General features: G+C 42.2%; 1 protein-coding gene across 1 annotated transcript; it reads right to left on the bottom strand.

Annotated features, from left to right (window-relative positions):
* Positions 1-1,756: 1,756 nt before the first annotated feature.
* On the bottom strand, positions 1,757-12,382 carry Dr1 (down-regulator of transcription 1). Its single transcript, XM_005077401.4, has 3 exons — positions 11,892-12,382; positions 6,425-6,588; positions 1,757-3,745 (listed from the first exon to the last, which is right to left on the bottom strand). The coding sequence occupies exons 1-3, from the start codon at positions 12,109-12,111 to the stop codon at positions 3,599-3,601; spliced, it is 531 nt and encodes a 176-aa protein (XP_005077458.1). The 5' UTR covers positions 12,112-12,382; the 3' UTR covers positions 1,757-3,598.
* Between the last annotated feature and the right edge of the window lie 1,628 nt (positions 12,383-14,010).

Here is a 14,010-nt window from a genome sequence, read left to right as displayed (position 1 = left end):
ATAAAAAACAGTGTGGTGGCAAAAACAGGCTTTTGACATGGAGGAAGAGTCTGTTAGTAAAGAAGGAAGTCAGCAGACGGTGGCAAGGCATCAAAGCAAACTCCTGTGGAAGCAACCAGTCCTGCTGATATCTTGATTTTGGGTTAATGAAATGGATTGGGATTTCAGGTCTGTAGGGTTGTGTTAAGTCACTAAGTACCTGTTGCAGATAAAAGTCTACAATCACAAAAAATGGAAAACAAAGAGATTATATATGGCTGCATTTGTTGCGGGATTCCTTAGCTGGTTCAGCCCCCAAATAACACACGAGACACTACATTGATTATAATGCTGTTGGCTGTTTGCTATGTTTTCTTATTGGTTAGCTCTGACTTAATTATTAACCCATAATTACTAATATGTATTTTTATAAGGACCTATCTTTCCGAGGATGCCATCCTGATGTGTCCTCTCCTCCCAGGATCACATGGCAACCCTCTACTATTGACTACATTTCCCAGAATCCTCCTTGATGCCTAGTCCCACCTATCTTGCTTCCCTATTGGCCAACAGTGCTTTATCAACCAATAGGACAACATATACACAGAAGGCTTTTCCTCCATCATACATTCACCTTAAAGTTTTTTCTAGGCAAAAACAATTCATAGCTCTGAAAGGAGAGGCCTACTGAGAGCCAGCCAGGGTGGTGCATGTCCTTAATCCCAGCAGTTGTGGGGCAGATGCAAATAGGTCTTTTGTAAATTCAAGTCCATTCTGGGCTATATAGTGAGGCCATGTCTAAAAAGAAAAGAGAGAGAAAGTTGTGGGTCTGGAGAAGTGGCTGCTCTTCCAGAGGGCCTGGATTTGATTCCCAGCATCCACATGGTGTCTTACAGCTTTCTGTAACTGTTCTTAGGATCCAGACACAAGTGTGATGCAGACATACCGGTAGGGAAAACACCTACACAAACACACTAAAAAGAGGCTACACAGAGAAACCCTGTCTTGAAAAACCAGAGATAAAGAGACAGACAGGAAGGACTTTGAAGGTATTCATAATGTCCTGAAGACTATGTTTAGTTTGCAAAACTTTAATATGTGCCCTCTCCTGCATATATGGTATACAAAGTTTTAGAAATAGGTCCCCTCAAACCGGGCATTGGTGACGCATGCCTTTAATCCCAGCACTCGAGAGGGAGCTAGTTCCAGGACAGCCTCCAAAACAATACAGAGAAACCCTGTCTCAAAAAAGCAAGCAAACAAACAAGCAAACAAACAAAAAAAATAGGTCCGCTTTTGACTATGTGGTGGTACACATAACTCTGAAACTTGGAAAGCTGAGGCAAGAGATTGCCATTCTGGGGACAATTAGGCCTGCAGAGCAAGATCTTGTCTTTTAAAAAAAAAGTACCTTCTAATATAACAATTTTACAATCTGCTGGAAAAAAATATGTATTATGATGGGAAAATATTTACTAAATAACTTTATTTCTCAAAAACTAGGGATTTTATTTCTCTAAGACTAAACCATTCTCATGACTAGAGAAACAAATAATTGTGACTTTTAAATGCTAAAACAAGGTGCTGCTTAATGAGCTTTGTTGTGCCTGTATCTGGACATTACAAAAAGAAGGTAAACTATGTTTTCTGAAATAGCAGTAATGAGAAAGGGGTACTACATACTAAACGGCCAACCAATGTCTTCTGTACTTACTATTCTCAAAAGTAGTGAAAATGATAACAATGTATATCCCATAATCATTAAGTACAAAAACAATTTATAAAACACATCAGAATTTTATTGCTTGGAGAATACAGCATATGAAATCACAAGAACATCAAAATGAAAAGTCACTAGGCTTCAAACATAGAATACATTACCAGATGCAGTAAAATATTAATTAACCTGAAGTCTGCATCAGAAAGAAAAAGGTATGGAAAAATATCTAAATTGTTTACTTGAGAAACATACACTTAAAACAATGTAAAAGAATGTTACAGTACAAATTAGAAAAGCCAACAGTGACTAACTTATTTTTGTAGACTAAACTACCTACCTACCTTTGGTACTTAACCTTTAAAAAAAGAAAAATTCCTTCTATTTTTCCAAACACTTCATGGGCATATCCATGAAATAACTTGAAATAATCAATGTAAAGCATTCAGAAAAATTACTATCCTTTTTACTACCTTTTCTGTTATACTGGGGAAGAATATCTATCTGATTAATGCATAACAATATTTCCCTTTTTCTAAAACTGCAAAATATGAATATTAAGAAATCTAATACTTATAAACTTTACTTAGCTCTCCAAATAAAATTAAAATCCTGGCATCTAGAATCTCTTCTGGGGCTTGGTGAATACAGAAGTTTAAATGACTTGGCAACTGACATAGAAACACAGTGACTTCCTGTTACCTTAGGTGGCATTTACACCATTTCTACAGATCCACTGGGTCCCTCTCACAAAACACTACCACACTTTAGTCACTGAAGCCAAAGGAAAGCTGCTCACTTTTAACAAAGCAAGTTAACACTTCATATAGGGCTGGTCAGTTATGACACTTTTTAATCAAACACAAAAATTTTAAAGCTATCACTCAATTATGATGATGGGGACAATGATGTCATATCAAAAGTTAGCACTGGGCTCTTTAGGCTACCTAGTCAAGAAAATGTAAATGCTATGCTAAAACCAAACAATAAGTAAACTACATGTTAAATAATATTTTTAAAGCCCTCTTTCATAGCAAACACACTCATTAGCTTTCATTTATTTCCCCTAGCAAAGGTCTGAATATCCATGAGCCTCAGTTAAACCAACGGAACCCAAGCAACTGTTTCACAAGTCCTACCTATATACTCAATGACATAAACATGAATGAACGAAGCAAGTAATACTATGAACAATTACTGAACTGGAGTGAAATAGTAAGAATCATGACAATCTTCAAGATTAGCCAGTCTCTGAAATGGCATAGTATAGTTCAGGATAAATTATACTATAATAAAACTAGTTTTTACTGCTACATAAAACAGTAACAAAATCAAAAACATAACTCATCAAATTTATACAACTACTAGTGAACATATTTCCTTCCTAGTTTTTGAATGTCTTGAGTTTTTCTCTTAGCAAGTATATTTCTTTGAGCATATATAACTGTTGCCTGTATATACACTCAGTTTAAAAGACAAAAACATTTAGGTACTACATGGAACTGAACTTTTTCGCCAACCTGACTCAATGTATTCTGCCTCACACCATGCCTCATCTCAATATAAAATTCTCAGTTTTAGTTCAGCTAAAGGGACAGAGAAGACGCAAATACAGATGAAGAGATCTGTGTAAATGTCACTGTATTTTTATAAACCTGACGCTTTCTGTAATACTGTTTATTGACCAAATAAAGGGTTCACACTGCTCTTAGATTCCAAAAACACCATTACATATTCAAAGCTGATCTTATACTGAACTTTAAATTTTCAACAGTTCAAAGAGACAGTTGTACAAGTATAGCAGAATACCAATGGTAAGTCCACCAAGATGCACACACAATTACAGATAGCATTTCTTTCACTGTTTTCTTATAGAGGAAACAAAAGTTGAGATGGTGAATTTCAGATATCATCATCATCTTCTTCATCTTGAGAAGACCCTGCCTGGTTGGAGGCACTGGCTGAGGCTGCAGCAAGCTGGGCTTGTTGGGCGGCCTGCTGCATTTGAAGCCACTCCTGTTGGGCCAATTCTGCTTGCTGCTGTCTAGCCTAAGAATTAAAAACACAAAAAAGCAATGTACACATCATGGTTAAGTGTAACTAACAGACTTACTATCAAATGTGGAATTTTCCAAGTACTATTTAACTATGACATAACTAGAAATCAAGAATTCTTAATACTTTTAGTTCAGTTGAGGAAACTGAAAAGGTTACAGAGGGACTGGAGAGATGGCTCAGCAGTTAAAAGCACTGGCTGCTCTTCAGAGGATCTGGGTTTAATTCTTAGCACCCACACGGCAGCGCACAACTGTCTGCCAACTCCATTTCCAAGGGATCCAGCATCCTGTTCTGGCCTCTGCAAGCAATGTACACATGTGCTATATAGACTTGCATGCAGGCAAAACACCCATGCACATAAAATAAAATAAATACGCATTTTTAAAAAAAGGTTGATAGGGCCAGGCACTAGAACACACCTTTAGTCCCAGCACTTGGGAGGCAGAGTCAGGCAGATCTGAGTTCAAGGCCAGCCTGATCTACAGAGGGAGTTTCAGGACAGCCAAGGCTACCAAAAAAAAAAAAACTGATGGGGGGGGGAATCACATTAGTCACTCTTTGGCTCTTTTTGCTGTGTTTTTCTTTTCTGTCCATTCAATTATAATTTTCATATGAACATAATTTGTGGTGTAAAAGGTCTCCAGTACAGTTAGGAAAAAATACCATAGTAAATACAACAGCTACCCTGATATTTTCTTCTGAGTTCCTATTATAATTCTCTACCCTCATGGTGCAAAAGAACCCTAGAGCATAAAATGTTTCTCAATGTATGCTATACTTTCACATTTTCATTGTCTTTCTTTATATTTAGTCTACTTGGGAGTTTCCTAATTTTCACTTACTGATGAAACTGTACTAATACTTAAAGTGAAAGTGAAATACCATTTTCTCCTTCCCGCATGAGTCAAGGTGTTTTCAGGAAAGAGAATTAACATTAGTTCTGGGAACTAATTTAAAGAAGAAAAAAGACTGTTACACAAAACCGGTAACAAGCAACTGAAAAAGCAAAAGAACACTAAGACACTAGATGTCAACTACAAGCAGCAGTCATCAGTCTAACCTGGGAACAAAAGAAGAGTGAACGTTTAAAACTTGTTTGAGGAACAATCAAGTGGCACCCAACTCAGACCTCTGAAGAGCAGGTGTATTTGCTACAGTATGAAAGCAGGGAGAACCCACCTGTGGGGACCTACACCCAAGAAAGGTACAGGTTCAGGCTGGTTCTGTAACAGAGAAAATGCACATTGGATTCAGTTCCTGCTACAGGACAAACTGGTACAGCCAGCACAGAGTGTTTCTGGACAATGGGTGTGATGGCACACACGTATAATCCCAGCACTGGAAGACAGGCAGCCTAGGCTACAAGGGAAATCCTGTCTCAGAAGACATAATAAATACCTAACTGTTCCTGGATTGGTCAAAGGACCTGGAAGAGGAAAGAAAAGAGCAAGGCCTGTTTACTTACTCTAGCCCATACTGGTAAGAGAATCCAATGAGGATTTCAGACAGCAAAGTACACAGCACAGTACAATGTAGTTTCATTGGTTTTTTATGATTTCTGTTACCTGGTACTAATCAAATATTAAGTGGAAAATTCCAGAAATAAACAAGCAAGCCCCTTTATCTGCTAAATCATCTTGCCAACCCATGTTATATAATCTTTATAGTTTTTTGAGAGTTAAATGAGGTAATATATACAAATTGCTTGGTAATATCATTAACAAATGGTTCAAACTCAATAAATATTGTAAAACTTTTTCTTATTAGTTTGATTTTATTTATGTGTGTGTGTGTCTGTAGGGAACATGTACATATGAGTACTGGTACCCTCAAAGGGGAGCCTCCCAATGTGAGTGCTGGGACCTGAACTCAGGTCCTCTGGAAGAGCAGTATGCATTCTTACCAAACCGCACTTGTATCTTGTGCTTAATAATGTTAAGGCTCAAATGCAATGACATTTGGTACTGCAATTCCTATTAAATTCAAAACCAGCTTCACAGATCAGATCTATACCTTGCTACACAGAAAATGTCAATCAGATTTTCCTTGTATTCCACCCATAATAAAATCTAGTAGCAGCTGGGTGGTGGCAGCGCATGTCTTTAATCTCAGCACTCGGGAGGAAGAGGCAGGTGAGGCCAACCTGATCTACAGATAGAGTTCCAGGACAGCCAGGACTACACAAACTGTTAAAAACAACAACAAAAGAAAACAGAAAGAAAGAAAGAAAGAAAGAAAGAAAGAAAGAAAGAAAGAAAGAAAGAAAGAAAGAGAGAAAGAGAGAAAGAGAGAAAGAGAGAAAGAGAGAAAGAGAGAAAGAGAGAAAGAGAGAAAGAGAGAAAGAGAGAAAGAGAGGAAGAGAGGAAGAGAGAAAGAGAGGAAGAAAGAGAGGAAGAAAGAGAGGAAGGAAGGAAGGAAGGAAGGAAGGAAGGAAGGAAGGAAGGAAGGAAGGAAGAAAGAGAGAGAGAGAAAGAAAGAAAACTGGAAAATTGGTTGTTGCAATCACTTACATGAACCAGAGTCAAACTGGTCAAGTTCTAAACATTAGACTGTAATAAGCAATGAGCTGGAGAAAGAATCCTCTAGATATGCTGATTTATGAAGTGATTTTCAAAATACCCTTGATTTTGGTCAATTTCCAATGAAAAGAATTTAAAACATATTACTTACTTTTGCAAATAATTCCTGTTGCTGTCTCAACAATTCTTCTTCAGGAATGCCAAGGTTTTCCAAACGAGAACTGGCCTTTCTTCTTTTTAGTGCTACTGTCTTGCATTCTTGTAAGACTTCTTTTACTTCACTGATGTAAGAGCCAAAGCCCAAACTTTCTAGTGCTACAGAAATGAAAGTGTGAAAGGTGAAAACTATGGCTCTCCCTCACTTGTGTAACATTTGCTTTTTTGTGTTAGTTTCCTCTTGGGAGGCAGTTATTTAGCAACTACTAGGTGGCTAAGACAAAATGCTTTTATCAACCATTATTCTTTAAGTTTTACTTTTATTTTTAGGTGTGTGTGCGTGCGTGTGTGTGAGTGTGGTGCCCATAGAGGCTACATGAGGGCATAGCATGCCCCAGGAGCACCTGATGGGTGTGCAGGAACAAAATCCTTCTGCAGGAACAGCACCATGCTCTTAACCTCTGAGCTATGTTTCCAACCCTGTACTCATCTACTTCCTTAATATTTGACTACAGACTGGTAAAAGCTAATGGAACATTTCAAGGCATGGGCCTTTATTTTTTTCCCTCTTTAATTTTTAAAATTGCTTACAAGAGTAACACGCTTTGAATAAGAAAAGTATCTTTCCTGTGCCACTCACAGTAAGTCAAGCATCATTAAGTCTGTCAGTTTCTTAAAGAATACCAAAAAAAGGCAAATATTTGGAATCTACTGGTTAATGGCATAATTTGTCCCATACAAACAAGTAGGCGAGGAACAAGGTACAGAAAGATAGGCTGAAAGAACAGTTAGGTTTTTCTTTCCTCCAGTGTACCAACAGAGTGTGGTCCCTGTGCTGAGGAGGCTGAAGTAGGCATCTGAGCAATTGAGATTCAAGAAGAAGTGTACAGATCTCTTTTCAGTACACAAACCAGCCTTCCCAGCAGGGTTGGCCTCCCTGCAAGAACATGCTTCTAGAAGACCAGAGGAGACAAAACACAACCAAACCACCTGGTGCAGAGAGCCCCAACTCTTAAGTCACAGATATGAAACGCCCAGAGTGTTACAAAGTCCATCTTTAGCCATGTGTAAATCCTAGTCTCTCGTGTGTGCTGGCTGCTCCACTGTCCTCTCTGTTAGCCAGAGGCAGAGAAGAAGGCTGACAGAAGGGTGCTGCCTCAGGAAGCAGTAGCACTGAAAGCACCTCGAAGAGTATGTAAGGAATCAGTCCACAAATACATTTTGGATTAAAAACAACATACGAATCAGCAATCTCTAGTTCCTTGTTTGTGGGAAGGAAGAATGTCACATTTTTCACTTAAAATACAGCAAGACAATGTAGGTCAAAGTAGATTCTTGCCTCACTGGCCTGACATGAAGACCCCTGACAACCATGACATTCACAGTATAGTACTCCAGAAAACTGGGAAACACTTCAGGACTGAGAACTATCTATTTCTATAATCTAACCAGTTTCTACCACAATGCTAAATGCTTAGCAATATTCAGCAAGCAAGTGTGGGGCAGTGGAGGGAAAATGAAAGCCTGGGGTTGTGGGTGCAGGGAACTTGCCTAACATGCATGAGGCTCTGGGTTCAGTTTTTAGTAGCATTAAAAAAAATAATAAACTAGGCATGGTGGCATACGTCTTTAATTCCAGCCCTCAGGAAGCAGAGCCCAAGACAGACAGAGGCAGGGAGATCTCTGAGTTCCATGCCAGCCAGCAATATAGAGTGGGACTCTGTCTCCAAAGAGACAGAGAGAGAGAGAGAGGAAAGGGGAGTGGGGTTAAAATAGTAAAATCCAGAAAATAAAAAGAATCCTACTGTAAAAAGCAACCAATATGTAATAGTTTACAACGCAAATTTCAAATATTGGTATTACTTAGGCAACACAGAATGAACCATTCTTATTTCCTGTTACTTCTCTGCGATCACTCAGTTTCTCTGATTTCAAAGGTACTTCACATCTACTTTCCAAATACATTGTAGTTTAGACGTTAGAACAAAACTACTCAAAGTATGGTTCAAGTACTTGTGCCAGAGGATGTTACAATGGCTGTTGTTTGTAACAGTTAAGAGTGCAAATTCTGGACATTGGAGAGATAGCTCAGGTTAAGAGCACTGACTGTCCTTCCAAAGGACCTGGGTTCAATTCCCAGGTGGTTCACAACCATCTGTAACAACTCCAGTTCTAGAGGATCCAATACCCTCCTCTGTGGGCACTGCACAGTCATATAGGCAAGAAAAGCATATTTTAAAAAGCTCTAGGGAGGCAGAGGCATGCTGATCTTTGAGTTCAAGGTCAGCCCAGACTATACGGAGAAATCCTGTCCCCCCCAAAAACTAAAACCAAACCAAACCAAAAAAAAAAAAAAAAAAACAACCAAAAAAAAAAAACCCTTAAGGTGATTACATAATAGGAAATTACAAATGCATAAATTTTATACTAATTGGAGCAAAACTATAGATATTCTTACATACTTTTGTTTTTTTGAGACAGGGTTTCTTTGTGTAGTCCTGGCTGGTCTGGAACTCACTCTGTAGACCAGGTTGGCTTCACAGAGGTCTACCTGCTTCAAGGCATAAGCCGCCACCACCTGGTCCCATTGGGGTTTTGCCTGCATGTGTGTCTGTGTGTGGGGTCCCCTAGAACTGGAGTTATAAACACTTATGAGCCACCACGTGGGTGCTGGGAATTGAGTCCTAGTCCTCTGGAAGAGCAGTCAGTGCTCTTAACTGCTGAGCACTCTCTCCACTCCTTATACACTTAATGGCAACATTACAAGAAAAAGGTAAATTTGTAAGTGCCAACAGGTCAATTCACAGGTTTTTTTTAACATCAGTAGATTGCCACCATCACAGAAAATAGCCATTCACTGAGTCTTGTATTAAACTGAAGCTAGCATATTCCAAAGCTGAACTATTTAGTGTATTCCTTGCTACAGTTACACTTCTTTTCAATCATGATGTCAATCAGAACTCTAAATATGTCCTAGAAAAAAAACGAACCTTCCCCCAAGGAGACAGATTGTGTTATTAGAATTTGGAACAATCACCACTTCCAGTACAAACAAATGTTACGGCAGATCCTACTAAAATCTTTTGCAGTTTTCACTAAAAAGTGGATGTTTGACAAAGGCAGGTTTCTTTTCCTTTAAGAATTTTGGCTATTAGCTGGGTGTTGGGGGTGCACACCTTTAATCCCAGCGCTCGGGAGGCAGAGGCAGGTGGATCTCTGTGAGTTCGAGGCCAGCCTGGTCTACAGAGCGAGTTCCAGGAGAGCCTCCAAAACAATACAGAGAAACCCTGTCTCAAAAAACAAAAAACAGCAAAAAAAGAATTTTAGCTATTTGTTAGATAATGTTCTCAAAGACTTATGACAACAATCATATATACAACATAAAAATAAAAACAGACAACTGGCTTTCACTTTCCTTACCACTCAGCAAACCAAACCAGTGGGGGGGGGGGCAGTTTCAAGAATCAAAAAGGTGGGTTGGGGACATAGCTCTGTAGTCCAGTGCTTGCCTAGCACATACAAGGCCCTAAGTTTTACACACACACACACACACACACACACACACACACACACACACACACACACACACACACACACACACACACACACACACACACACACTCAAATATGCAGCAGAGAATGGTGATTACAGCATGCCCATAGTGCCAGTGTTCAAGAGACTGAGGGAAGACGGTCTTGCACATAGATCTAGGCTACACAATAGGATCCTGTTAGCATCTTGCTTCTCCTAACCCAGAAAAAAAATCAAAACAAAATGTTGCTTTTTTAGGGGTTACCTACTATGTACTGAAATGGCACAGTACATGTGTATGTAATACAATTATTTACTTACACACACACACACACACACACACACACACACACACACACACACATCTCATGGCTCTACTCCCTACTGGGATTGACTTCTGGCATGATAAGTACTCAGCCTTAAGAGACATCCTAAAAACAGCAGGGTATACTTTAAATCTACCTTCATCACAGGATAAAGGTTCAAAATTAATCACTTGATTTTTTTTTTTTTTTGGTTTTACGAGACAGGGTTTCTCTGTATTGTTTTGGAGGCTGTCAGTCCAGCCTAGCCTTGAACTCACAAAGATCCGCCTGTCTCTGCCTCCTGAGTGCTGGGATTAAAGGCATTCACCACCACCGTCCGGCCATCACTTGATATTTTTGTCAATCCAGACAGTGAAAAAATGGATATGGTCAATCTGAACAAATGTGTTCTCCACTTGACCTTAACAGGAAATTGAAAGTAAAAAATTTTAAAGTTAAATTATAAAAAGGCAATGATAAACTACCTGCACTGTTTGTTAAATTTGTTTTCTTAACTTCAAAAGTAATCATGAAATTGTTGTAATTTCGTTAGATTATTACAAAATAGAAGTTACTGTCTCAACGGAATTGACTTTCTCTTAAGAGTGCATGAAAAGCCACAGAGGGCACTTCCTAAAAGTACTTTTTCCCTTCCCTGCAACCATCAAAATGCAGTCTCTCAAATCCCTACTGCAAACTTTTTCCAATATAAGGAAGAAACTGCTGAAACTTTGAGAAGTGCTGGCTAGCCTATGTCAGACCGTGGATTCAAGGCCCAGTGCAGGTGGGGCGGGGCGGGAAAGGGAGAGCTGTCACCTTTTGCAAAACTTTCAATGCAAGCTTTCAAACATTGTCAAAGAACGAAACAGTCAAAAGTCTGAGGGAGTCAAAAAGAGAAAACGTGGCACTTGACTTTCTATTACTACAGGAGTTCTTTGGTAACTTGGTGATGATTGTTTTACCATTTCTTTCTTAAAAGCAAAATTAGACTCCCTTTTTTTTTTTTGAAAGCAACAAACTTTACAACATCGAACACTTACTCACATTAATGCCTTTATTTTTATTTTTTAAATTCAGTGCTGGTAATCAAACCCAGGACCTGCGCCTGACATTTAAATGATACAGCACTGACCTACAATCCACAGCCCAAGACTATTTCTTCTATTCCTGTGTTCAAAATGAAACCTTTCTCTCCACGCTGGTTTAAAAAAAAAAAAAAAAGGGTCAGGCGAGGAAGAGCGCTTGCTCCCTGACTCAGCTCATGCCTGAAGGTCTGTCTAAAATTTAACTTGCCGAGAGAGGACTTTTTGGTTCCCTTCTCGGTTGTCACTGTCCCGAGTTTAGCTGCAGGCAGTCAATCCTTGTTGCTTTTAAGACCTGACCGCAAACCGTACAAGTTAGGGGCTGAGGATGTGTGTGTGCTGACGCTAACGTTTGCATTCCTCGCTCGCGGTAGCTGGGTGCAGTGTCCCAAGAATGCCACACAGGTATTTCCTTAAGGTAAACGAGCTGTCGCTGTGCCTCTGTGACTTCTCCATGAGCAGTGCTCACTCGTGAAAGGGGACGAGGGCTCTGTGACAACCCCCGGGACCCTCCCCCTGCCCCCTCCAACGCAGACGGCTTACCCTGTATGACGTGCTCCGGCGAAATCGTCTTCTTTTCCGACTTGTTGCAGATCTCATTGGCTTCCGAAGATATGAGGTGAATGAACTCCGTGCAGCAGTTCACCACCAGCTCTCGGGCGTCGTTGGCCACCCGGACGTTGGGGAGAGTCTCTTTGATCATCTTATTTATAGCAGCGCGGGGGATAGTGAGATCATCGTCGTTGCCAGACGAGGAAGCCATCGCACCCCTTCCTTGTCGGGTCGAGCCCCAACTTTTTTATTATTTTTTTTTAAAGTCCTCGAGACTCTGGGCACCCCCCACTCGCTCCAAAAAGGGGCTGCCCCTCTCGGAGAGGGAGACGTCGGGGCCGGGGAGACCCCACTGCGTGCGTCCCTTACTCAGTGCGAGCCCGCGGGGACGGGCGGACCGGTCAGGGTGCCGAGGGCTCTGGGGACAGCCGCTCCCCGGGGCTGGAGGAGCCACCCTCAGGTGTCGCCTCCAACGGACTGACGCGGTCGTCTAACCGGACCTGGACGGCACGGGAGCGCACGCACGACGCACGAGTACCCGCCCGTCCGCCCGCCCGGGCGCACCGATACCCAGCAGCAGGCCCGGCTTTACAGCGCCGGGGCAGCCCCCGCGGCCGCCGCCACCAGTAGCGGTTGCCGCCGCCTCGGCCCAACCATCCTCCGGGCACCCGCAGCCGCCGCCGCCGCCGCCGCCTCACAACATGTCTGCCGAGGCCGCTGCCGAAAGAGCGCCGGCTGCCCTGGTGGGGAACGAGAGCCGACGGGGCCGAAAGCCGCCGAGGTCGCGGCGACAGCGGGCTGTGGGAGCCGCAGCAGCGCTAACGGTGGGCTGGCTCGCTCGCTCGCTCGCTCGCTCCAGGCCGGCCGAGGAGGCTTGCCGCAAGCCGATCCCGGCACGCTTTGCGCCGCCGCCGGAAGTCGCGCGCCCCAGGTCCCACCCTCCGTCCTGACGGGCTTCCGTGTGTGCTCTCCTTCCTTTCCCCCCTCTCCCCACCCAACCGAGGCGGGAGGGAACCGCCGGTCCTCGCGGCCCGCAGCTTCCGCCCGTCGCTGCGCTCGCCCCGCGCGCCGTCCGATCCGGCGTTTCCTCCGTCTGGCCCTAGGGGAGCTCGCCTCTGCTCGGCCCAGGGCCACGTGGCAGAGGAGCCCCTCTCACTACTGAGAACTTCCTCCTTTTCCTGCTTCCTCAGCTGTCGGGATCGGGGGGCTCTGAGTGACGCCTAACGCGGACTCTGGATGGATGGGACCTGGGGAAGCGGATCGTCCCATGTGTGCTTGGAGGAAAGGCTTTTGTAACTAGCTAACGGCGCTCAGGTCAGAGCTCCCTGTCCTCGTTTATGACAGAAATGAAACCTTCAAGGAAGTGGCTCGGGCTAAGCTGGGAACCAGTAGTCAGATCCGATGGACTGAAAAGTGTTTGGCCGACTTTTGGATGGAAAAGACAAACAAAATTGGGTTGTCTCAAGCAACTTCGATATTTCTTTCCTTCTAGGGTGGTTAATAATAACTAGTGCCGGATTCATCACAGAAATTGCATTACTAAATATATACATATATGTATATATATGTATTATAATAAATATAATGAAACCCACAGCCGGGCATGGTGACACATGTCTTTATTGTTTTGTTTTTTGTTTTTTCGAGACAGGGTTTATCTGTATTGTTTTGGAGGTTGTCCTGAAACTCGCTCCCTCCCGAGTGCTGGGATTAAAGTCGTGCGCCACCAACGCCCGGCGGACACAAGCCTTTAATACCAGCACTCCGAACACAGCTCTGTGAGTTCAAGGCCGGCCTGGTCTATAAAATTTCCAGGACAGCCAGGTACGCAGAGAAACCTTGTCTCGAAAAACTATAAAACGAGAAAGAAAAACTGTTATATTAATGAAAAGTGGAACGTTGTAACTTTTAAAAGGGCTAAGCCCCTTTAAGGTCCATCTTATTCTTTGTTGATAGATTGGCAGGTGGGAGGTTTTCAGTATTTTCATAAGGTATGTGGTTTCCAGGAGACTATGACTGTCAGCCACCTTCTTCTGCCCACACAGTTAGATATAGTTCCACCACTGAGCTTGAACACCAACCAGCCGTAATTTTTTCATTCAACATTGTC

Source organism: Mesocricetus auratus, unplaced genomic scaffold (assembly GCF_017639785.1).
Source record: "Mesocricetus auratus isolate SY011 unplaced genomic scaffold, BCM_Maur_2.0 Super-Scaffold_100031, whole genome shotgun sequence".
In the NCBI taxonomy this organism is placed as follows: Eukaryota; Metazoa; Chordata; class Mammalia; order Rodentia; family Cricetidae; genus Mesocricetus; species Mesocricetus auratus.
This window is presented reverse-complemented; position numbering and strand designations above follow the sequence as displayed.